This window comes from Sminthopsis crassicaudata, chromosome 2 (assembly GCF_048593235.1).
Source record: "Sminthopsis crassicaudata isolate SCR6 chromosome 2, ASM4859323v1, whole genome shotgun sequence".
NCBI lineage: Eukaryota > Metazoa > Chordata > Mammalia > Dasyuromorphia > Dasyuridae > Sminthopsis > Sminthopsis crassicaudata.
In genome coordinates, this window is record NC_133618.1 from 80,003,099 (window position 1) to 80,030,488 (window position 27,390).

The following is a 27,390-nucleotide window of genomic DNA, read 5'->3' on the forward strand; positions in this document are numbered from 1 at the left end:
TATTTATTTATTTATTTATTTTGAGGCTGAGGTTAAGTGACTTGCCCAGGGTCACACAGCTAGGAAGTGTTAAGTGTCTGAGACTAGATTTGAACTCGGGGTCCTCCTGAATTCAAGGCTGGTGCTCTATCCACTGCGCCACCTAGCTGCCCCCTAGAGTATAATTAAAAAAAAAAAAAAGATGACTGTCCATGAAACTACAAATGGATTATTTGGAACTTGCTATTCCTTTTTAAAGATATAATAGAATTATCATGCAAATTTCTTTTTTTTTCCTTCCCTCCTTGCACCCTAGAAATGGCTACTATTACACACACACAAGAGTATGTCAAAATGACTTATTTGCTCAAAGTTGTTTTTAAAACAGTATTGCTTCGGGGGCAACTAGGCGGCACAGTGGATAGAGCACCAGCCCTGAATTCAGGAGGACCCGAGTTCAAATGTGGTCTCAGACACTTAACACTTCCTAGCTGTGTGACCCTGGGCAAGTCACTGAACCCCAGCCTCAGGAAAACAAAACAAACAAACAAAAAAAAAACACAGCATTGCTGCTACAATATATAACTTTCTCTTGGCTCTACTAATAAGTCTCTGTTTTTCTGAGATCACCGAGCTCATTATTTCTTACTGCAAAGCAGTATTATTCACAATCATCTATCACAACTTCTTTGGTCATCCCTCAATTGATGGGTATCCCTGCAATGGGCATTTCCAACTCTTTGCCACTACTACTGTAAATATTTTATAAAATACATGTTCTTTTCTTTTTTTTTTTTTCCCCAATCATCTTTGCAAAAAAAAAAAAAAAAAAAAAAAAAAAAAAAAAAAAAACTACATGTGGTATTGCTGGGTCAAAGTGTTTAGGCAGTTTAGTTATGGGCATAATTTAAAATTGCTCTCCAAAATGAATGGATAAGTTCACAACTCCATCAACAATAAACTGATGTCCCAATTTTTCCACATCCCCTTTACTTTTCAGAGAGCACAAACATTACATTACATTCATGTAACATAATTTCCTTAGATATTTCTCAACTAGTGGTTACATACTTTGTTTCCTATTCTTTGCTACCCAAAAATAGCTGCTATAAATATTTTTATACAAATACATCTTTTCCCTCTAGAAATCTTTGATTTCTTTGATACCCAATAGCAGGCATAGATGAAAGTCAAGAAGAATATGCTTTTTAGTGACTTTCAAATATTAATTAAAAATCATTTCTATTAACAATGCATTAATGACCTGTGCTCTTATACTTCTTTTAATATTTGCAATTTCTTTGCCAATTTGATAAATAAATGACCTTGTCCATTTTACTTATGATTATCAGCATTCTCTTTTTAAATAATTATTCCCCCAGCCATAATACTTGTGAAACATGATCTCTTATAGTCTTCAATAAATATGAATTTTTATATTTAGACCATTTATCCACGTGGACCTTATCAAGGCATATGGTGTAAGATTTGCACTAAGCCTACTTTCCCCCCAGACTACTTTCAGATTTTCTGAGCACTATTATCAATAACTGTTTCTGGGTTGACCTAGGCTGTCCAATGTCTAACTTTTCTCTATTTCAAACGTTTTCCTTGAGATTGATTCCTGATGCTTTGTTTCTACAGATACATTAATTCCTTGGTATGCTAAGAGTGATATCATTGGGTCAAGGGTATAAACCAGGGGTTCTCAAACTATGGCCCACAGGCCAGATGTGGCCCATCAGGTTATGGCAAATGGGCTGAGGGGCAGAGATGGAGTTTGAGTTTTTATTTTTACTATAGTCCGGCACTCTAACAGTCTGAGGGACAGTGAACTGGCCTCCTATTTAAAAAGTTTGAGGACCACGGTATAAACAGTTTGGTAACATGTATAACCATTTCATTACAATGATTCACCTGTAATCTTAGGTAACAAAAACTTCCATCTGTCCAACATTTAAATATGAGGACAACTTAGGAGCATGTCCAAGAGGTACAAAGGGTTTATGGCTGCGCCTCATGTGGCCATCCTGTAGCACTGCTTTTATCAGACATTATGATCTACAGAAATTATTTCTCCAAGACTAACATACAGGAGAGAAAGGTATGATGAATTTTAACCCATAATTTTAACTTGGGAGAAAATAAACAAACACGTTAGGATGTAGGATATGAAATAGAAAACAAAATTCAGAAAAGAATGGAAAGAAAAAAAAAAAAAAAAAAAAACAGATGTCCATCTAATGGAATACAATTCAACAATGTGGTAAGGAATATAACAAAGTATTATTTCACTGTAAGGGAAAAAAAACAACAAACATGAATACGTGGAAGCTGAGGAAAATATGAACAATTTAAGAATATAATTTTTTTTTTTAAACCCTCTTATCAAACGGGAAGCTGAAATGTTATAATTACTAAGTTTGGTCCAGAAAAAAAAAAAAAAAAAAAAAGAGAGAGAGAGACACCTTCCTTTCTTTGAAGAGCTATAGAAACAGAATCCTGCATATACTGTTGAATTTGATTATATGCTAATTAGTTTTGTCTACTGACTGATTGCTCCCAACCCCCCCCCCCTTTTAAAGAATGGCCTTGTGTAATGCAAGCTAAGATAACTCTGAGGTATCACTTCACACCTCTCAGATAGGCTAAATTGACAGGAAAAGATATTGCTATATTGTTGGGAGGGGATGTGGGAAAATTGAGACTCTAATAAAGAGTTGTGATATTATCCCACCATAATGGAGAGCAATTTGAACTATGTCCAAAAGGCTATAAAATTATAAATATCCTTTAATCCAGCAATACCATTACTGGGTTTATCTCCCAAAGAGATCATAAAAGAGGGAAAAAAATCCACATGTACAAAAATGTTGTAGTAGTTCTTCTTATAGTCCTAAGGAACTAGAAATTAAGTGAATGCCCATTAGTTGGGGATGGCTGAATAAATTATATATAACATATGAATGTAATGGGATATCATTGTTCTATAAGAAATGATGACCAGGCTCATTTCAGGAAAGCCTCAAAAGACTTACATGAGCTAATTGCTGAGTGAAGTGAGCAGAACCAGGAGAACATTATACATTGTATCAGCAAGATTATGTGATGATCAACTGTGATGCACTTGGCTCTTCTCAGCAATGTGGTGATTCAAGACAATTCCAATATACTTGGTATGGTAAATGGCATCTGCCATCCAGAGAGAGAACGATGGGAGACGAAATATGAATTGAAGTATAGCATTTTCACTTTTTCTGTTTGATTACTTTTTCCTTCTCATTTTTTTTTTTTCCTTTTTGGTCTGACTTTTCTTGTACAACATGTAAAAAATGGAAATGTGTTTAAAAAGATTGCACATATTTAACCTGTTATCAGATTGCTTGTTGTCTTAGTAAGGGAGGGAGGGAGAAAAATTTTGAATACAAAGTCTTATAAAATCAAATGTTGAAAACTATTTTTACATGTATTTGGGGAAAAAAATACTTTTTAGCAAAACCAAAAAATGTAATTGGGAAATATTTAATAAAATAAATAAAAACACAATAGACTATTTAAAAAAAAGAATGGCTTTCTGTGTGGGAGAAGAAAAAAAGCAATTATGCTCAAAAATAATGATTACATAGTTTATTATAACAATCCTACAGTGATACATTTTTTTCTACTTTTCACCTAATATAACATTTTAAAAAATATTTGAAAACAAATGTTATACCTGAGATAGCTGCCAAAATAAGCAACAATGTTCGGGTGTTTACAGTCTTTCATCATAATAATTTCTTGCTGCACGACTGCAAAGTCTTCTCCTGAAAAAGAAAAAGATGAATATTCAGTACTTCATCAAAATAAGTTTTAAATTTCTATCAACTTCTATAACATGTTCCTTTTATTTTTTTACAATGACAGGTTAGTCATGATAATTATCAGTCATGGTACAATCATGACTACATAAGTTACATAAGGAAACTAGTATGTGCCAAAGGAAGCTCTGAATCTGAATTATGATAATCATTCCACCTTACAGATAACACTGGGCATGGACAATTTTATGACAATAAATAATGGTCTCTTAAAAGATGAGATATAACAATTTTTTGCTAGCGAAGTAGCATAAGTTATACCTCTTCAGGGTCTATACGAAATTAAGAAGACTAAACTTGTGGAGAAGGGTTGTCAGATAGCTTGAGCATACAGAGTTGGCTTGTATTTCAGTGCCTTGTCTTTGTTTCAATTGGGCTGGGATGCAAAACAGTCCAGTATCTCGAGTCTCATTTTGTCAATACTCAGTCTCTTCTCCCTACTCCCTCATGCCTAATTATGCCTTGTATTCTCTACAATAAAATCAGGCAATCATATAGCAGCATCACATGCTGTAGCTCCTGAATGAACACTTGTAATGAGAGAAAGAAAACTGAGGAGAATGTAATTGTGTACAGTTATACAGTACTTTAAAGGATAGGAAAACATGGAATCCACCCTAAATGGAGTAGTTTTATTGATTTTAAAAGCTCTTTTAAGTAGCTTGATTAAATATGTATAGAAATCATTAGTATTATTAATAGTAGAAATTAAATAGTTGAAATTAATAGTAGGGGAAAAAAAGAGACCCTAAGTTTCAACTTCTCAAAGAAATACTCAAACCATTAATTACTAGGTCTGTATTCAGGATGAAAGGTCTATTTAGCTTTGGCTACTTCTTGCTATGTATAGTACTACAAATTGGAGTAATGCAATTATATTCTACAAACCAGTATCTGAGTCTACCTAACATGGTAGGCAGGGCTACCTAATATGGAAGGCAGGACTGGGGGAAAAGGGGATAAGGAATATGTACAATGGGGAAAGTCTCCCTTTGAGGTGCCATAAATACCTGTTATAAGGAATAGAATGAAATGAGCATAATATCTCAAGTTCTTGCTTGAGAGAGCCAGAACTTTGAAGAAGTATACTTGAAATAAGATGTTAACTCAGTGGAATTGATGAGATGATGGTTCTCTTAGCATGGTGATGTAATGGTTCTCTAAGTTCACACATATATGCTGTAATAATGTAATTACAATAAGGTACATAAGGAACTAAGGAGGACTGGAAATGAGACATTCTATCTTTGACCAGCCACCTGATGGCTCTCCTGCCTCCTGCACTCCCTGCACTAAGATCAAGACTGGACCCAAGGACCTCCAGAAAGCTACACTTACTCTCTGCCTAATATAGGGATTCTAAATAAGTTCTTTGAAGGTTAACTAGTTGGAGATAATATATCCCTCATTGCTCAAGAGAACAAAATGTTAATTGAGTCAATATCCCTTATGGTTTCTATGCCCATTTCTAAAGATTTCCAGATGCCTGCACCCTTCGGCACAGCTAGAAGTGTCAGTACTTGGAAAAAGTCACATTACAACATCCTTCATATCTTTTACTGCTATCCCTTTAAACCACAAAACATAAGACACTCAGATTTGGAAGGGATCTCATAGGACCTCTACTTCAAATCACATCTGACTCAGACTCTTCTATTCAAGATACACAAAAAGAAGCTACCTAGCTCTTACTTGAAGACTTCAAGTGAGAAGGAATCTACTCTTGCTGAAGCATCCTATTCCACTTTTACACAGCTCTAATTGTTAGCAAGTAGTTTTGTTTTTTAAATATTAAGCCCAAATATAAATCCTTAACAGTAGGGCAAATAATGTCTAAGTTAAATATTAGAATGTCTTACTTGATATTAGTAATCACATGATTATTAATTAAATTATCTTTGTTCTCATATTTTTTAATGAGTCTTATATAATTTTATATTTGAAAAGAAGTTATCTTGTAAGAGTTCAGCTCTTCTGATTTTATATATACGGTCAAAGGACTTGAACAGGCAGAAGAAAGAAATCAAAGCTATCAATAGTCAATTCTGAAAAAGCTCTAATTACTAATAATTAAAAGAATGCTAATTAAAACAACTCTAAGATACCACTTCACACCTATCATGAGATTTTATAAAGTTCTGTTGTCTCTAAATCATGAATCCTTCTCTTGAGGGCAGGTTCCTTGGGGATCTTCTGGAAGCAGCCTTAGCTTTAGTTCAGTTCAATAATCCCAAAATGCAGCTAGGAGTTAAAGTCCAGATCATTTATTGTGTCCTTCAAAATCCTGAATCTTTTCCCGGGACTTGGTTGGCTTTAGTAGAGGCCTATCTCTCTCTTTGGTTCCCTGATGAGCTCTTGTCAGAATGTCTCCAGATAGCTTCAATCTCTAGCTCCCTCTGAATCCAAAGCCTCCAGCCAGCACGAATGTAAATGTGGGAATTCTTGACTCTGAATCTCCTAGAGTGTGAGAATCAGATTCCGCCTCCGAGAGTGGGCTTGTAGGAACTCCTTTAAAATATGCTCTCTTAAAGGTGTGAAAGGTGTGAATTCTGAACTAGAGAATTGTTAAGTACCATGCTAAATTAGATAATTTTATCCATTCCAGTGACTTAGCACCTTGTAAGAATCCTAACATCTTCCCCTTTCTTTTGATTTAGAACATAAGGTGGTCATGACCTTGAAACAAATATACATAAATTCATCAATATGGGAGGTATTACACATAATTACATATTACATAAACACATAGTAACATAACACAGGCTAGAAGTGATGTAACAAATAATAAGAATCAACATGAGGAATTCATACATGTCCACAAGTCCTAGAAATAGTCCAAAAGGAATCTATTGTGTATTAGTTCATTTGCCAGGAACCCAATAATTCCTGCAAGTTTTGAAGTCCTGCAATAGTCTCATCAACAATTTTTCATCTCAAGGAATCCAATGATCCCTGCTGGTTTTCAAGTCCTTTAACAGTCTTATCTTGTGTTAGGGAATCCAATGATTATTGCAGATTTTGTTCTTAGGTTTTCTCCTTTGTTTCCAGATTTTTCTCCTTTTCTGTCTCTTTCCAGGTACTTGTTGCCACCCATCTGTTTCCTTCTCTGTCTGTAAAAATACAAGCAAACCCTTTCTCCCAGGCAGTTAACTAATTTCCTTCTATTTACTACTTTTTAAATCTCTTCTCATCATCTGGTAATTACATTGGAGCTGTTTGCACTGGACACTGCCCTGTCGGTTTAAAAGACTTGTATTCTCCCCAAATGTAATCCATTTCTGCTATCTGATTGCTTTTCTGTTGGTTGATAAGATCAGAATCCTGACCTTCTAAAGGTTCCCTGGGTATAACCTCAGCTGCCATCATACCCCACCTATCTTTTGGTTGGTATCTTGGAGCTGGGCTCTGCCTCTCATTTCTCTGGGTCAATCTACATTCTGAGGCCCAGTGGAAGCCCTTGTGACATTTTGCACATAGGGTTTTAGGTCTTCTTTCACCCTGTCTTCTCACTCTATCTCCACATCTACATTGAGCTCTTAGATGTCCAACTTTTCCATACTGAAAACATTGATGATTTTCTCTAGAAGTCCCTTGCTTCTTCTTCTTGCTTCTTGCTTCTAGAAGAACCTTGTCTTTCCATGTTGATCATAGTCTGAGTGTAATAAATATTTGTTACCACTGTAGCACAGTGTCTTATGCTCTCCTCTAAAGGAACATCTTTGTGTAGTCCCCATATAATTCTCTTGCAAAACTCATTGGCATTTTCCATAGCCAAATGTCTGGTCATTATTTCTGTAGCTGCATTCACTCCAATAGTTCTTATGACAGCAGTTTGCAGAGTCCCACAAAATCCACAAAAGGTTCATTGGGACCTTGCTCTATTTTTGTGAAAGCTTCCCCTCAATCTTCCTGCCCGGGGAGGAAACCCCAAGCTTTTATTGCAGCCTTAGAAATTAGCTCATACACTGTTACGGGATAATCAATCTGTTCTGATTTCTCTCCATACTGACCTTCACCTGCCAGTTGGTCAAAAGTGAATTAATTGCGTGTTAACTCCTGTTTCCCTATTGCATCTGACTTGAATCCCACATAATTCATGATACTCCAAAAACCCCAATAAGTTCTGTTCAGGTTCTAAACATGTCCTTGCTATGGATTTCCAATCATTGGGGCTAGGATTTCATAAGCCAAATTATCTAGTACCATTTTAACATAAGATGATGTAGCCCCATAAAGAGTGCAACCTTTTTTTAAAAACTTAATTTTAATCCAAATCAAAATCCATTTTTGATCTGAAGAGTCAAGCTCTTCAATCACAATGCATCAATAAAATCACTTATGTCCCGTCCTTCTCTTATCCTTAACCAATACTTTTTCTAATTTTGTCAGAGGCTGCTTCACAGACAATTCTATTTGTGTCACTGCCTTTTCCTCCATCCATGAAGGGTTAATTGGGAAATGCTCCTGTTGCTCAGAATTGTACTTAACTCCATTGTTATCTGATTCATCCTGTTCACCTAGTTTAGTTGGATCCTCCCCCTCCTGTTCTTTTTTCTTTTTCTTTAGTCTAACACATAATTTCTTAAAGCCACTTGAATTAAATCGTATGTATGAAGTGTATCTTTGGAAATTAAGTTTGGTTTGAAATTTAAGTGTTCACCTAGTTTCTCTCCTACTAATTTCCACTCATCTGGATCCAATTCTTTTTCCTTAGAGAACCAAGGAGATGTGTATTCTACAATTTTTAAAAGTTCAGTGATCCTCCAAAATTATAATCAACCCTTGGCTTTTCATAACTTTGACAATGCTCTCTAAACATTTTCCTTGAACAGAAACAGAAGGCTGTTTTCTAAAAATTTGCCCCATTTTGCTGAAATTCTACTTTAGCTCTTTAACAAAGTTTCCTTGTTACTCACCCTTATTTCTGGGTCAGAGAGACTTTTCCACTGGAATCAGGATCTTGTCTATCCCATGTTCGGGCGCCAAAATGTAATGTTCTTTTTCTCTAAGTTGTAATCCTTCTCTGGGAGCAGGATTTCTTGGGGATCTTCTGGAGGCAGCCTTAGCTTTAGTTCTGTTCAATCCCAAAATGCAGCCAGGAGTTAAAGTCCAGATCATTTATTGTGTCCTTCAAAATCTTGAATCTTTTCCTGGGGCCTGGTTGGCTTTAGTAGAGGTCTATCTCTCTCCTTGGTTCCCTGATGAGCTCTTGTCAGAATGTCTCCAGCCAGCTTCAGTCTCTAGCTCCCTCTGAATCCAAAGCCTCCAGCTAGCATGAAGGTAGAAGTGGGAATGAATTCTTTCTTGACTCTGAATCTTGAGTCCTAGAGTGTGAGAATCATACTCTGCCTCTGAGAGTGGGCTTGAGGGTACTCCCTGGGCTTGTGGGAGGCTCCTTAAAAGTATGCTCTCTTAAAGGTGTGAACTCTGAACTAGAGAATTGTTAAGTACTATGCTAAATTATTTAATTATATCCATTCCAGTGACTTAGCATCTTGTAAGAATCCTTGACAGGATTAGTCAAATGACAAAAAAAGAAACCAACAAAAGCTGGAGGGGGATTGGAAAAACAAACAGTAATAAAGTTATGAAGCAGTCTAACCATTCTGGAGAATGATTTGGAATGACATCTTCTATAAAATTGTGTATACCTTTGACCCAGAATTACTTCTAGATCTGTATCCCAAAAAAATAAAAAGATAAAAAAGGTAAATACTTAAATGTACAAAAATACTTATAACACCTGAGAAACTAAGGCAAGACAGAGATTAGAGCGTTTTTAATATTTTATTTGGATTTCTGAGAGGGAGAGACAGTCTGGAGGCAGAGCAGAAACCATTCTGCCTCCAGGGCTGAATTAGACTCTAGTCTCAAAGAATCCAGAATTGAATGTGATATTCCAATGATTTTTATATATGTGGCTCTAAGTGATCAGGGTAGACAAAGGCAGGGGGTGGAGAAAGAACACTGAGAGCAGGCATTTCCAAGAAGGGACCATCAATCTAGATAAACTGGAATTAGAGACAAAGTAGGGAACTCAGAGATGGAGGAAAACAATTAAGTATCTGAGATAGGATATCTGGAGTTTTAAATTTTGGAATGCCAGAGTGGTCAGATCTCTACAGCCCTAATTATCTAGTCCTAATGGTTAGGAAAGGGGGTTGTAACCAAGGGGATTAAGGCAGAACAATTAAGGGAAACTGAGGCAGGACAATAAAATGAAACTGTGGCACAACAATAGTTCCTGTTTTTTAATGGTAGCATAGAATTGGAAATTGAAGAGATGCCTAAAGAAGAAGTTGTACTATATTATTGTGATGCAATACTACCATATTATAAGAAAAGATGAGCAGAAAAAGCCTAGGAAGACTTATATGAACTGATGGAAAGTGAAGTGAGCAGAACCAGGAGAACACTATAATAACAGCAACAGTGATCAACTAAAAAATAATGATCAACTATAAAAGCAGAGATGATCAATTCTTAATTTACTTCTCTTTTATGCCAGAGAAAATGACTTCTGTAATGGAAAGGGTTAGGACAGAAATGTCTAAAAAGAAAACTATATCAAGATAAGTAAGGAAACAGTTGGTCAGGGCCCAGATGAAATACTAGATGAGCCCACTATATTATTTTCATGTTTTCGAAAAATCTTGGAGAGAAGGAAAATTTCTATAGAACTATAGAAGAGTGATTAAATTCTTTTTTTTTAAATTTTTTTTCCTGAGGCTGGGGTTAAGTGACTTGCCCAGGGTCACACAGCTAGGAAGTGTTAAGTGTCTGAGACCAGATTTGAACTGGGGTCCTCCTGAATTCAAGGCTGGTGCTCTATCCACTGCGCCACCTAGCTGCCCCCCCTTTTTTTAATTGAAGAGAATAGAATATTCAAAAGCCAGGATGCTTGATGTGGGTTTCTGGCAAAAATCTAGAATAGATTTTAGTCCTCTAAAAAAAATTGTTATGTTTTTTTACATGATTACACATATATAACTCATTAATTGTTTAATCCTTTAGGGAGGAGGTAGGGAAGAAAAGAAGAGAAAATTTGAAACTCAAAATTTTATTTTAAAAATTAATGTCAAAATTGTTTTATGGAAGGGGTCAGAGAGGATTCTGGGAAGATAACAGAGTAGGTTAAATTTTGAGCTCTCCTAATTTCTCCCACAAATAGAACAAATTTGCACTTCAGAGTGAACAAACTGGTGAAAAATCAAAAACTGAAACAGAACAAAGGTCTTCCCTCAGAAGATCTGAAGAAAGACCCTGGATTAACTTATCTGAATTACAAATACCTCAGAGGGCAGAAACAAGAAGTGGACCCCTAAGGCTAGCTGGGAGTGGGCAGAAAGTTTGCAGAGTTAGAGTTTGAGTCTCAGCTGAGAAGTGAACCTCAGCTGATTGGAAATGCCAGGCCTAACTGTGCTACTCAAATGTGGCCCTATGCAAAAAAGAAGCAGCACCCAGGGAGTGAGCACGCAAAAGAGCAAGGACACTGTTGGCTGTGGGCATCTGCAGGAGGGTGGAGCTCTTGGTTTGGGGTTCCCGATAAGAGTGGAGAGCTGAAGGAAGCTTGGGGCGTCATTCCCACCCCCTATGATTAGAGGTGCTTACACTAACACTTACACACTAAGAACTGGCAAAGAAGAAAGGACCCCACCACTGAAACATATTATGGGAACAGGAATGGCAGGAACTCATCTTTAGAAAACACTTTGGTTAAAAAAAAAAAAAAAAAGCTTCTACCCCAAGGAATAAGACTGAAATGGCTAACCACCTCAAAAGAATCTATAGAACTAAAAAAAAATTAAAAAAAAAAAATCAAATGAGAGACACTAAGGAAAAACAAACAACAATAACAAAAAATAAAAATAAAAACCATCCAAGAAAAACAAGATCATGAAAAAAAGTTAACCAACTAGAAGAGTCTCAAAGATGAAAGTAATTCTTCGAAAATTAGAATTGGGCAAGGGGGAAGTGAGACCAAGAAATAACATAACAGATTATAAAAAATGAGAAAATGGAAGATAATGTTGATATGGGTTCTAATTTCCAGCCCCTAAGAATTTCAATGGGAGATATCCAGGGCTCTCCCAGCCCCCATTCTAATGATCTGATCAGGTTTCCCCAACTCCCACCCCCAGCACAAACAGTTCCTTATCTAAAAACCCATTGAATTCTATTCAAATTCTAACCCTGGCTGAAACCAGTCAGGAGCCAATATGAGACTCCACCTATGGGCCCCTTTCAAGATTACCAAAAGCCCCCCATTATAAAAAGGGGCAAAACTGGAGTCCACTCTTTGCAGGAGCCCCAAACATGACATCCTTATGCCAGCCATGTTAAGGGTTCCTGTCTGCCCAGTGCCAGCCCTGGCGTCTTTCTACCTTTAATAAACCTCTTTTATTAATCTAGGTTTTCAAGTCTGTAAATTCCTTTACAAAGAACTCTTGTTCCTCTACTAGACCTCATTTAACTCTGTATCCTTGTGCTGAATCCAAAGGGGTTGCAGGAAAGCTCTATTTGACTCCCTGTACCCCGAACCTGCCACTAGACCTCAATTAACCTTAATTTCATTCTAGACCTCATCAATGTGAAACATTTTAAAAGAAAAACAGGAGAACAGATCAAGAAGAGTAAAAATAATAATAATTGAAATGCTATGAAGTTGTGACCAAAAATAGGACTAAAAAAATTGTTCTGGAGTGATAGAACAAGAGGAGAAAGTAAACAGAAAAAATCTACCAATCACCACCTCAAAGAAATCCCTCATGAAAAACACACAGAAAAATTCTTGCTAAATTTCAAAATCCCCAGGATCAAAGAGAAAATTTTGCAAGAAACAAGAAACAATTCAAACGTGCTGGAACTACAATTAGAATTGTACAAGATTTATCAATAACTACAATGAAAGTCTGTTTTGGAATCATATCTACCAACAATCAAAATAACTAACCAAAAATATCTTATTTAGCTAAATTATCTCTAATTCTGAATGTATGAGGGAAAAAATGGACTTTCAACAAAAACAAACTTGCAGATTTTTAGGACTTTCAAGCAAACCTTAATAAAAAATTTGTTTAACATAAGAGCCAATATCAAAGATCAATTTTAAGGAACTCAACATGGACTAACTTTACTATGAACAAACTGTTTATTTTTTTAAAATGGGAAATTCACACTATGTTTAACATTCACATCAACTAATAGAAGGAGAGCTCACAGTTGTGAAAACCTACTTATATCGAGATTGGGTTCAATAGGCAATTACATATATACCAAGAAAGATATAGTACCCTCCAAAATCTATAAAGAAATAAGGGAGGAGGGATGGATGGAAGGGGAAGCAAAAACTGAGGGAAAAAGACAAGAAAGGGATCCTTAGGTGGGAGGAGGTTAAACAACAAGGCAAGTTATGGAGTAAAATTTAATTAGAGTCAGCAGAGATAAGAAAGGCATGTGTGTGTATGTGTTATATATCTACATATGTATACAAAAATATATGTTTTCTTAACTGTAGCTTGCTTAGGGGTGGTGGCATGGATGAAAAAAGGGGAAAAAAGAATAAAGTAAGATGTGCAGCAGAGAACCAAAGAACAATTTACAAGGAAGTAAAGAAAATAGGGGCATTCATGAATATAAGTTCTTCTGCATATATATATATATATATATATATATATATATATATATATATATATATATATATATATATATCACACACACACACACACACACACACACACACACACACACACACACACACACACACACACTTTCTTAATCTGGCAATTTGTTGTTTTATAAATATATAGAATCCTCCCTGATATTCTTCTGGGCACACAGCAATGTTCTCTTTTGTTGTATATTCCTTTTCTTATTGTTTTTTCAAATAAATTAAATTTAAAAATAAAAATGAGAAAAAAATGTTTTAACATGTAATTTGAAAAATAAAATGCTATTTAAAAGGAGGAAAAAAAACCCCTATTTTTAGTGATAACTTTCAGCTTTCCAAGTCTTCATTTCTTTCTTCCCCCCCCCCCCCCCAGGCTGGGATTAAGTGACTTGCCCAGGGTCACACAGGTAGGAAGTGTTAAGTGTATCAGACCACATTTGAACTGGGGTCCTCCTGAATTCAAGGCTGATGCTCTATCCACTTCACCACCTAGCTGCCCAAGTCTTCATTTCTAAATATATTTGTTGTCTTTCTTTCCCTACCAGAAATCAGCACTAAAAATCAAAAAGGGGTGGGGATTTGATTGTACATGTTCCTATAACCTCTGCAAAAAAGAGAGTATAATTAATAAATAATTCAACTCTTCTCTAGGACTAGGCTATCTTCATTATAATTACATATCAGATATTTATATATTATTTTCCTGATTCTGCTTATTCAGTTCATATACAGTCTCCTGTAGTTCTCCGAGTTCCTACTATTCATAATCTGAGGGAATATTATAATCATAGCATAATTTGTTTTGTCTAGTCATTCTCCATTCTCTATTCAGGAAACATTTGCTTTGTTTCTATAGTTCTTTGATACCAAAAACGTTTAAAACAAAACAAAACAAAAACAAAAATATACTATGAATATTTTAATGTATGAAATTTTTCTTTTCTTTCCTTTTCTTTTTGTTGTTTTCGGAGCAATATTCAGAAGATAGTTAACAGTTTCTAATTTGGAGAATAGTTTATTTTTTGACTAATCTATTGGGGAATGTCTGTAGTACTTATATTAAGTGTTAATTCTCTAAACATTTTGGATCAGACTTTATCAAAGATAGTTAATGTGAATATTTTTTCTCAGCTGATATTTTTTCCCTTTTTATTCTAACTATATTGATTATATTCATTTAAAAGATTTTGAATTTTATATATTCAAAATTGTTTTTTTCTTCTGTGCACATACTTGAACACACTATCAAAAAACAATGAATATATAGGGAAATAAAGTGATGAGTACAAAAAAGCCATGCGAAATTCATAAGTAACAAGTCATGTCAGACTAATTTTGTTTTCTTTTTGAAAAGGTTACATTAAACTAGTAAGATAGAGTGAAGGCTGTAGGTATATCATACTCCTACCTAGATATGATATATTTAGATTGTACTAAGTTTGTTTTGGGAAAAGATATGGAGAAGTAGGTAAGACAACAGTACACCTAAATGGATGTCAAAATGCTGAGTGATTAAGAGTTTAAAAGTAGCCATATGAAAAGATGCTCCAAGTCATTATTAATCAGAGAAAGATAATGCAGAATGTCTGATGGGATGTGGGAAAACTGGGACACTGATACATTATTGGTGGAATTGTGAATACATCCAGCCATTCTGGAGAGCAGTTTGGAACTATGCTCAAAAAGGTATCAAATTGTGCATATCCTTTGATCCAGCAGTGCTACTACTAGGCTTATATCCCAAAGAGATCTTAAAAACAGGAAAGGGACCTATATGTGCAATAATGTTTGTGGCAGCTCTTTTTGTAGTGGCCAGAAACTGGAAACTGAGTGGATGCCCATCAATTGGAGAATGGCTGAATAAATTGTGGTATATGAATATTATGGAATATTATTGTTCTGTAAGAAATGGCCAAAAGGATGATTTCAGGAAGGCCTGGAGAGACTTACATGAACTGATGCTGAGTGAAATGAACAGGACCAGGAGATCGTTGTATACTTCAACAATACTATATGATGATCAATTCTGATGGATGTGACCATTTTCAACAATGAGATGAACCAAATCAGTTCCAATAGAGCAGTAATGAACTGAACCAGCTACACCCAGTGAAAGAACTCTGGGAGATGACTATGAACCACTACATAGAATTCCCAATCCCTCTAATTTTGTCCACCTGCATTTTTGTTTTCCTTCACAGGCTAATTGTACACTATTTCAAAGTCCAATTCTTTTTGTACAGCAAAACAAATGTTTGGACATGTATACATACATTGTGTTAGGATCCTTACAAGGTGCTAAGTCAGTACTTAACAATTCTCTAGTTCAGAGTTCACATCTTTAAAGGAGCTCGCTCATTGGTTCTGTAAAGAATTCCCACAAGCCCATGGAGTATCCACAAGCCCATTCTCTGGGAGGATATAAGGAGCCAACATTGAGTGGAAAAGTCAGTCTGGATTGGATCAAGTAGAAGACTTGCCAGGGGAACCCCAGGAAAGTTTAAAGAGATTCAGAGCGAGGATTCAATGGATTCGCAAGTCCAGCAGATTCAAAAGTCTGCTCATGGACTTCCGGGAGATTCACATCTAGTATTCAATTCTGGGAAACCCACAATCCCACAAACAACTCTTGGAAGCAAAGTCTGATTCCCACACTCTAGGAGATTCAGAGTCAAGATTTCATTCCCACATCTACCTTCCTGCTGGCTGGAGGCTTTGGATTCAAAGGGAGCTAGATACTGAAGCTGGCTGGAGACATTCTGACAGGAAAAGATTCAAGACTTTGAAGGACACAATATAGGATCTGGACTTTAACTCCTGGCTATATTTTGGGATTATTGAACTGAAAGGAAGGCTGACTCCAGAAGCCTCCCAAGAGATCTGTCCCCAAGAAAACGATTTGCAATTTAGAGAACAGAAGAACATTACATTTTGGCGCCCAACGTGGGGCAAGGACTTTTGTTTATCCTGATTCTGGCTGATTCTAAGCCCTTCAGGGAGCTAGCCCGGACTTCACAATTTATACTTTAACATATTTAACATGTATTGGTCTATCTGCCATCTGGGGGTGGAGGTGGGGGGGAAGGAGGGGAAAAATTGGAAAAGGTTTTGCAATTGTCAAGTGCTGTAAAATTACCCATGCATATATTTTGTAAATAAAAAGCTATAAATAAATAAATAGAAAAATAGTCAAGGTTCAAGTCAATATGGAAAGATATTTCTAGTTTAGAGATGGGGATTTTTTGATGACTAGAGTTGTAAAAATAAACAGAATTTTAAGTCATTAATGGCCATTAAAAAATGAGAATATTTGATGACGTATCCCAAGTAGAATACTCTTATTCAAACTTATCCCTCCTCCAAACTTCACTGTCTCTGAAAGTCACCCAGATTAAAAAAACATGCTAGTCCATTTTTATTTTTCCCTACCCCTAAAGGTAGTCAATGACCCTGGTCTTGTACATTTCACCTTTACAATTCTCAAGTCTCTTACAACTACCATGTAGCAGCAGCAGATCTCAGACACCTACCTTAACTTACAACTGGTATTCAATACATATTCTCCATTCCAAATAATCATTCTCACTAAGATTTAGGTCCTCTGCTATGACACTATATCCCAAATTATCCTTTCTGATACTAGTTGCATCTTTTTTTATCTCTATCCCTCTACCCTATCCCCACCACTCATTAATCCTGGAGATGCTTATGATGCTCTTTATGCCTAGTGCCACTTCTCAATGCCACCACTAAACAATTAAGTGAATTTCATTCAAACTAGATTTTTCACCCTTATCACCTGGTAACTAGTATATACTGACCCACTCTATTTATACAATGAGTTTAGTGCCTGGCTCATTCCATTCCAACTCTTGTTCTCACATAAAGGTAACAAACACTGTAATTACCATTTAGATCTATGGATAGGGAAGGATTAATGAGGAAACAAGAGATACAGAAAATCACAGAGGTCAAAAATTGATATTTGATGACAAAAATTAAATAACTTTTTGATCAAAATCAATGCAACTAATAGGAAACTACTTAATTGAGGAAATAAAAATTTCATTTATATAAAGAATGAATTGCAATTTATAAAAAGAACTATTCTTCAAATGGTAAATGGTCAAAATATGAACAGGAGTGTCTCAAGACTTAAAAAATTGTTATTTTTAATATTCCATATTACTAATAATTAAAGAAATGCAAATTTCAGAACTCTGAGGTTCTACTTGACATCCATTAAAGTGGAAAAGTACTCTCTACTCCAATCCCATCTCCACATGACAAACACTGGAGAGACTGCAGGAAAACAGGCCTATTGATGCAAAACTCATGGAAATATGAATTGATCCAGCCACTCTGGAAAGAAATTTCAAACTATGCCCCTATATTCAGAAAAGTGTCCACAGCATTTGATTCAATAAAACCATTACTAGGCCTAAATCCCAAAGAAATCTAAAGATCCTAGATATACAAAGATAATTTAAAGCAGCGCTTTTAGGGAAGCAAAGCATCAGAAACTAAAGGGGGTACCCATCTATTGAGGAATAACAGAACAAATTATAGTAGAGGAATGTATTTGAATATTGTGCTACATGAAATGACCAAAGGGGATGTTTTCAGAAAAACCTAATATGATTTTAGAGGATCAATAATTAAGAATATGAACAAAGTTACCTCCTGAAAGTGAGGCAATAGACAAAAAATATGTAGACATGGTCTCTATAGGAATGTTTTGCTTGACTATGCATATTTATTACAAGGTTTATTGTTACTGTTTTTGTTCTTCCTCTTCTCTCACTTCCTTCTCCCCCTTCCTCCACCTTTTTCCCCTCTATTGTCCCACTCTCCTTCTTCTTCCTCTTCCTCCAGAATTATACTTCCCAGAATCATTTGGAATTATTTTATGAAAACATGTTGGGCTATTCATCTCAGAGTTGTGGAAACTGCAGTCACACATCTACCCTTCTTTATGGCTCCTTCTCTATATAGGAGATCTCACGTAGATAGTAGTAAGAAAATTATTTTAATTAAATGGCTAAGTAAATGTCATTTATCTTTTAACTAGTTTGCTTGCATTGGTATCATTCAAAATAATTTCTAAGATCCATATTATTACTGTAGAAACAATGAACAGAATTAATAGTAATTCAGTAATACATGGCTGAGTTCCCAGAGCTGTGATTCTCTCAAACAAACCTCAATTATTATTTCAAAGTGCCAAAGTACAATGAAATAAACAAAATCCAACTGTTAAATTTTGAAGAATAAGAAATGTGGTTTATATAATTACAATAAACAATTTAAAATATTTGTTCTAAAACTATTATCATATCCCTACCATCTTCAAACTAACCTTCAATTATTTTTGTTTCCAGAAAAATCTTCAAATTCTAATAGCACATAAATGAGAAAAACACTGGAATTCATATAAGAAAGGATTAAATGTGAGTAATTTTAGACAGGAGACACAAAAGCAAGAAAGAAAAAGCCCACACACTTAATTGCTGTCTAGGCAATGTCAAGAGTGCTAAGAATGTCTCCCAGAATATTGGGTTTGACCCCCTTTTTGAAGGATTTAGGGAAAACACAAACAAAAATCACACTGAGAAGTTATAAATTATGATGCACTGGAGAACAGTCATATTAATGAGATAAAACATGTATGGAAACACCTAGGAGGCTTTCTGAATTCTAAAATAGTGCAAATTTTATGTGTGACTAATTTTATCTACTCGATTTTACCTAATTTCCCATGATCATATTTGACTATTTCCTCTGCCTCACTTTGTCTATTCAGTTAGTCACCAAGTCCTACAGGACCTCTCTATTATTGCTGTTTGCTTGCATGTGATAAACTAACAGGTCTTGCTTCCATGATCTCTTCCTTTAATTTGTTCATCACATTACCATGAGATTTTACTTCTTTTTGCTCTGAAACCTCCTCTGTTTTCTGAGTAAACTTCAAAGTGTTTTTTGTTTGGCATTCTAGGCTCTCGACAAGGAGTTAAACCCATCTTCCAATTTTACCTTTCCATCTTTATTTCATATTACTAAGTATCTTACCTTACACTTGTCAAATTAGACTATTATTGAACTAGCATTAATTATTATGGATTCTATATAATTGAAGACCTGAACTGCTGAGTTCTAAAGTTTTTCAAAGTTGTTATCATTGTATAGATCTGTTGATTTTTACTGTATGAGTTCACAAAGATTTTCTTCCTAATTTCCTTGGAAACTGTCCACTAAATAATTTCTAATACTGTTTTAATATTCTATCATGGCATAATTTGTTTAGACATCTATTAAGAGATTAGGGACACTCTGTTTCTAGTTTTTGGATCCTATGTAGAAGAGCTGCTGAATATTTCTTAGAACTACCTATTCATATCCTCTAACCACGTATCAACTAGAGAATTGTTCTTACAAATTTGAATTCATTCCTTATATTTGAATAAGACTTTCATCAGAAAAGAATTGTTATAAAATTTTTTTTTGAGTTGACTGTTTCTTACTTTTACCTGCACTGGTACACAATAGGTAACTAATAAATACTTATAAACAAAAAGCCCTCAAAGATTAAGTTCTAGCTTTAAAAAGACTAATAAATAGTGGACTACAACAAAAATAAATTTTTAAAAATAGGGAAGTCAGTCAATTCTTAAAGAAATTAATTCAGACTACTCTTTGGGAGGAAAAATACCTTAATTGAAAGTTTAAATACTTTGACCACATAAGAAGATGGGACTCAGTGGAAAAGAACCTGATGTTGAGAAAGGCTGAAGGCATAAGAAGAAGGAGAGAGCAGAGGATAACTTGGATAGTGTCATGAAAGCAATGAACATTAGCTCTGGCAGACTTTGGAAGAGGTCATAGAGTGGAACATAAGTGAACAACAACAAATAAATAAAATGAAGACTGCTCTCTTTCTGGGCAGCGAGGTGATACAGTGGATAAAGCACTGGGCTTAGAATCAGGAAGACTCATTCTCCTGAGTTCAAATCTGGCTGTAAATACTTCCTAGCTATGTGATCCTGGGGGCAATCCTGTTTGCTTCAGTTTCTGTAAAAGGAGCTAGAGAAGAAAACCAAACTATTCCAATATTTCTGCCAAGAAAACATCTAAAATGGTCACAAAACGTGGGACATAACTGAAAAACAGCCAAAACAAAATAGAAAGACAGGAAGGCTACAGAGCTTCATGCAATCATGTAGTTCTACACCAGTAGCATAACAAGACCGAAGCAGAGCTAGTTATCCACTGTCCTGATCTTATGTTCCTAGTTGAAAAGAGAGGTTAGGAAGATGTATTAGAACCCAGAAAAAGATTGATTATAGCTTTCAAGGACAAAGCAATCAATCACAACAAAGACCAAGCTGCCTGCAGAGCTGTGCTGGGTTAATCAAACACAACTGTTGAGAAAGCAGTGATATGTGTGTAAATATATATATATATATTCCTACTGGTCATTTTTCATTTAGATATTTAGTTCTCAGCTCAAACTTAGAACTAAAATAAACTGTCCTATTTCTTCCAAAACTAGCATGCCCCACCTCTGTCTGTTTCTCTCACACCTATATCCCATATCCACACCCATACCCAGTTACCACATTTTGTAAATTATTCAGATTAATACCCTTAGACTCTACCTCCCTCCCCTATGCCTCAAATATCTGGTCAACAAGTTCTGTTCTTCTATTATTAAGCTTGTATTCATCCCTTCTTTTCCTTTCTGAGATCATTACTCAGAAAGGTGATTACATTATTCCCTAGCCTAGCATAATAGCTTACTCTGTTCCAGGACCACAGGATTTTTTCTTTAAATGGAAAGGAGCAATATAGCCTCCTGTCCATATTTTCTTCACTTCAACCCAAACAATTTCCAAGCAAATAGTTTTGGGGTAGATTAATATCCACTCTGGGAAGGAAAAGCAAGCCCACAGAACACTGTAACTTTCATTAAAGCTTAATGAAAATTTTTCATTTAACAGTCCTGGGAGCCACTGTGAGGGAAGGACATGACAAAACAGAGAACATCCAGAGATAGAGAAACAAGATGGTGAAGTCATGGCGATGCCACATGATTAGCAACTGAAGTAATTAGGAATATTGAGTGGAGAACAGAGAATTTAGTGAGTTCATCAAATCATGAACATATAACTAGAAAGATCTTCACAGGTCATAGTAAATGAAAAAATATTTGTTAAGAACATACTATGTAGCAAAGCACTATGCAGAGTTCTTCAAACTGAAGAGGAAGATAGTTCTCGCTCATATTTTAAAGGGAAAAATGACACAGAAAGTGGGTTTTAGCTACTAGTCTGTCCATTGGTTCTTAAGACATAATACCAAACTAGATGGCAATCTATCTTCTTTAGTGTTCTTTCCATTAATAAAACCATATCCATTTCTAATAATGAATCATTTGATTGTACCAAAGGCTTTTTTCCCCCCCCTGAGTCTTCAGGAGCAGTGGCCATGGAAAAGGCAGGAACTACAGAACTTAAAACATAGTTGCCAGATCACATCTTTATAGGGGAAGATTCTTGGGACAATGACCAAGGGGACCAAATATGGTGGTGGTAGTGGTGAGTTTTTGTGGGTAATAGGTGTTCCCAGGGTCTTTAGGAAGGTTCTGGGTTGTCAGTGGCAGGTGGTAAACAGGTAGCAGGCACTTTCTCTACAAAGGCTGTTCCCTTGGAAAATATTTGGGGAAAATTGGGAAAATAAATAATAAGGCACACTGTGATAGAAGCAAACTTAGGGCAGAGGGGACACTTCTATTCTCAGGGCTTCTGGACTCAGAATCATATGCTAGAAGAAATATTGGTTGAAGTGATTGATGACAGAAGTTTGGCAGCCTGGCAAATGCTACCTCCTGGGGTGGAAGAGGGTAAATGTCAGAATTTTTGGATATGCTGGTTACCTTTCCTCAACTTTTTTTTTTTCCTCTTTGCAATAAGGGATGATACTCTTGATGGGAAAAGACATATAATACAAAATGATCAATGAAAATTTGTTTTTAAAAAAGAAAATCAAGGCAAACTAGTCTGGCATTTTTAAAGAATCATGACACCTAGGCTTGATAAGTATTTTTAAAATGTCCTCACAATTATCCTGGTAGTTGCTATTATTATGCCCACTTTACCACTGAGAAAACTTAGGTAGATCAAGGTTAAATGACTTGTCCAGGGTCATATAGCTCCCTTGAGTATCTGAAGCCAAATGTGAACCCAGGTCTTCCCAACACCAGTGGAACACTCTTTCTCCTGTACCACTCTAATTATCTCTAAGGAAATACCAGGTAATGTGTTACAAAGTAAATGGAAAGTAAGGTAGGGATTGGCCCTGGAATTAGAGATTAGAGGGGATGTGGGCACTCTGGTTCAGACTTAGGAAGTAGGAGTATCATGTGAAAGGGAAGGCATAGTAAAACAATGGTCAAGGAGAGTCGTGGACAATCAGAAGACTACAGAGGGCTTTAAATCATTCCAAAGACACAAGAGTCACTGGAGCTTTCTGAACAGAGGGTGACCTGGTCAGGCCTGGGCTTTAGGCTTCAGACTCTGGGCACTAAGGGTCTCCATGCTGAGGAGGAGAAGCCTTTAGGGAAGGAGACCAGACTCCTACAATGGCCTAGCAGAGTGAGGATAAGAAGGGACCCAATGTGCTTCTGTGAGTAAAGGGGAAAGATACAAGAGATGTTCTGGAGGTAGAATCAATAAAATCTGACAACTGATTGAAGGGGCAGGAGTCAATAAGTAAGAAAAGTCTGGGGTTCAGATAAATGGAAAAAGGATAGCACTCTGGACATTAACATAGAAGTTCAGAAGAAAGGTAGATTTGAGAACAGATGTTGAGGAGAGTACAGAATGAATTTTAGTTTGGAAATTTTGAATTTGAGGTTAACTATGACATTTGCAATTAAAAGCATCCAATAGCTAATTGGTTACATGGGACAACTCAGGAGAAAATCCTGGAGACTGTAGAAATCTGGGAGTCATTTTGCATAGAGAGAACTAAACCTATGGGAGATGCTACAATGACTGTGACTCAAGATTGTTAGGGTACCCCACAGGGAGGGTGCAGAATCTGGATGGCATTCAACAAACTGAAATGGAGCAGATAGAAAGACAACCAAGAGAAGGCTGTGTCATCAAAATCAAAAGGGAACTATTTGGGAGGTCACCAGGATCAAATGCTGCACATAAGCAGGATATGGTCTGAGAAGCAGCCATTAAGCTTGCCAAATATGAAATTACTGGCAACTTAGAAGAAGGAATTTTCAGGTACAGGATCGAATTGCTTTAGAAAGTAGATAGCAAGAGGTTAGGAAGGAAGGAGAGAGAAATAAAGACAGCAAATGTCTTATTTCCTAGGAATGGCTATGAAAGAAAGTCTAAAACAGAATGAGATATGATTTTACATCAGATTGACTTTATTTTCCTGCATCAAACACATAACTAATGGAAAAATCAGTCCAACAATTCAAGCAACATTAAGTTCCTACCTATTGTGTTTAAGGCACTACTCTAGATAATGGGATTTTAAAGATTAAAACAAAAACAAACAAACAAAAAAAAAACAACAAAAAACAAAAAAACCTGCCTCTGCCTTGCAAGAGCTTACTTCCTAATAGACAATGATATAAAATATACACAAATAAATAAATACAATATAATGTAGACTACCCACAGTAAATATTTATTAAAAACTTAAAATAGAATGAGATACATTTTTGAATATGACCAATATACAAATTTATTTTACTTAACTATGCTTATATTTTACAACAAGATTTTTTGTTTTGTTTTGTTTTGGGAGGGGAGAGAAGTAGAAGAAAAAAAAATAAATGTGTTTAATAATAAATGGAAAAATTACTGAAGACATAAAAACAATTTTCTAAAAATATTTTCTAAAAAATAAAAAAAAGATGTATATGAAATATATATGATTGATATAATAAAATCAAACATAATAAAAAAATGAAAAAGGAGGATTCTGGGAAGATGGCAGAATAGGTTAGAAAACGCCAACCTCCCCAGATTTCCTCCAAAAAACAAAATTGTGTCTTAGGGTGAACCAGTGTAAAATATGTAAGACTTGGTGCAGAACAGGGGTCCTCCTGGGACAACAGAAGATCTGGGTTTTAACAGATGAAGTGAGCACTTCCAGGCTAGCTCTGAAGAAACTGCAATGGGGGAGATGTGGTGCTAGCTTGGTTTGGAATTAACCTCAGATACAACCCACAGAACTTTCACCTCCCAGACAATGATGAGGTCTAACCAAATGATGAAGTCTAGATAAGGTATACCTAAATAAAATTAGGATTAATTGAGGTCTAGTGGCAGGTTCAGGGTACAGGGAGTCAAATAGAGCTCCCCTACAACCCCTTTGGATTCGGCTCAAGGATACAAAGTTAAATGAGTTCTAGTGGTGGTGCAAGAGTCCCCTGTAAAGGAATTTACAGGCCTGAAAACCTAGATTGATAAAAAAGGCTTATTGTAGGATTTGGAAGTAAAGTCTGATTAGTAAAAGGTATTAGATAGAGAAAAAAATACACTATAAGTGGCGGACAGAGAGTCTGTGATACAAAGCATGGGTACAGCCCAAGTTAGCTCAGATCCGGATCTCTCCCTTTGGAATACAAAAGGGTGGTTTTGACCAGGTCTTGTAAATCAAAGGACAGTCATGGGGGTTGGGGATCAGAAAAGGAATCTTAAAGGGGGCTACGCCCACATCAACAGGACAGTATGGTAAACACAAAATTGGGATGTGAGACCAGGAAGATTAAAGGAGACAGATAGACAGACACATATACATTCAGAGATGTTAACCAATGTGAAACCTGGTTCTGGAGATCCAAACCTATTGAGAGACAGACAGACAGACACATACACACCCAAAGATGTTAACTAATGAGAAACCTGGTTCAGGAGATCCAAACCTATTGTCTTTTTTTCCTCTCTATCCCATTCTATGTTTTCATCTTCCTTTTTCTGACTTTTCTTTCCTCTCCATTCAATTCTCTCTGAGCTTTGCCCTTCTGGGACTCAAAATAAATTCTTTCCCCTAGTGGCAAAGAAAGGAGATACAAATTCCTTTCTTAAAGATGATCTCCTGAAATATCCACTTTCCAATATCTTGGGCAGTTTCTTTTAAAGCAATCATCTTAATCTTTCTCTCCTCTGTGAGGTCTCTTCACTATGCTGCCTTTAATTTTTGCTGATTATTCCCAGATCCCAATCCTCTGTCAACTTCCTCTTAATACTCTAGTTTTATTCTCTCATCATCCCCAAAAGTAGGAAGAGAAACTTAACATGTACCTTTCCTCTCAGCTATTTAACAATCATTCGCGTTCCTTTCCCTCTCCATTCTATTTCTCTGTATTACCTTACAATTTTAACATTGATTTATAGTGAGATAAGAGCATCTTTCCTTGAGAAATTAATTCATTTCTTCCAGTTACGCCATTATCTATTTTATTCTACTAACTTTGGGTCTTGGCCATTGAGTAAGTAGTAACTCAACTAAGAGATTAGCTGGCTTTATACTGTCTTACATCCATTACCCAGACAACCTGGGACATATTAAACATCTGATACATATATATATATATATTTGTTAGTCTCCAAATGTTCTCAAGAATCATAGTCATTATATTTACAAATCTCTTTAAAATTTAAAACCAGACAATCTCAGTCCTACCTGACAACTCTTTATTCTAGAAATAATGAATAAATCTACACTACCACTGCATCTAGAAAGAATATGTCAATAGTCTGCTCTATAGCTCCACTTACCATTCCTATGATTAGACAAATTTAACATTCCTGGATGACATTCACTATATGTGCAGTTTCCTTTTATTAGAATATGAGCTCCTTGTGGAAAGGGACTATCACATTTTTGTCTTTTGTATACTAAAAACCTTGTTATCACAAACACTCCACAAATAATCATTCATACTCTTCATTTTCTCTATTACACCTTTGGATCGTGACCTTTGTTGGCCACTGAAGCTTTACCTTCTTGTGATCTCTCAAACAATGTATAAGATTTATGTTTCTTTAAGAAGGTAAAAGAATTTGAAGATTACCAATATTTAGATAAATGTCTTAGGCCAAATGAAAACAAATGTTTTACTTCTTGGTCTTTCATTAGTATCCTAAAGTATTTAATTTTTTAATGATTTGTTAGTTGGTATGTTAAATTGCTAGGTTCTTCTGAGGAATAATCTGAATTCTTCATTTATATTGAAAGCCTAATTATTTCTTTTATGCTTAAACTCAGCTTTGCAAAATCAAATTGGATGAAAATTGTCTCTGGTTTTTAAAATATCATTCCAAATTATTTTTTTAACATAAAAATGGAATAACATTATTCTGCTTTGGATATGAAGAAATTTTTCCTTCTTGCCTATAAAATTTATTTTATAAATCTGAAATGTGACCTCATGGTTTCTTGGTGTATTAACTTGGGTTTGCCATATGTTGTAGTTCTGTGACTCCCATAAAATTTGTTATTTTATTTGCTTCTGATTTTGCTGGGAAATTTTTCTGTATGATTACTTGATACTATTAAGGTTACTTTTTAAAAATTATTATTTTCTGGAACACACATCTCTTCACTTCCTATCTTTAAGAACAATGAATCTTCTCCATGCTTCTTTCATATGTTCTTATAAACTTAAAAAAAAAAAATAAGTTTATTGTTTTTCCTTTTTCCATTGCATTTTTGTATTTTCATTCTGTAATTCTTTTTTTAGGAGAAATTTACTGGCAAAGAGTAGATTTTTTTATAGAGTAGATCTTTCGCTAATCTCTTTTTTGTAGCTCTAATTTAGGTCCTCATTTCTTTTACATTTTCACTTAA

The 27,390-nt window shown here is 35.5% G+C and overlaps 1 protein-coding gene across 4 annotated transcripts in view; it reads right to left on the reverse strand.

The window, feature by feature from the left end:
• The window catches only part of MAP4K3 (mitogen-activated protein kinase kinase kinase kinase 3), a 166,483-nt gene that overhangs the window by 81,948 nt on the left and 57,145 nt on the right, over positions 1-27,390 (reverse strand). For 3 of the 4 annotated variants that reach the window (XM_074286652.1, XM_074286649.1, XM_074286651.1), the window contains one exon: positions 3,695-3,785. In XM_074286652.1, the coding sequence (XP_074142753.1) occupies positions 3,695-3,785 (91 nt within the window). Of the gene's footprint in view, positions 1-3,694; positions 3,786-8,755; positions 8,778-27,390 lie in introns of those variants that run through there. The other variant, XM_074286650.1, reaches the window with a different exon arrangement.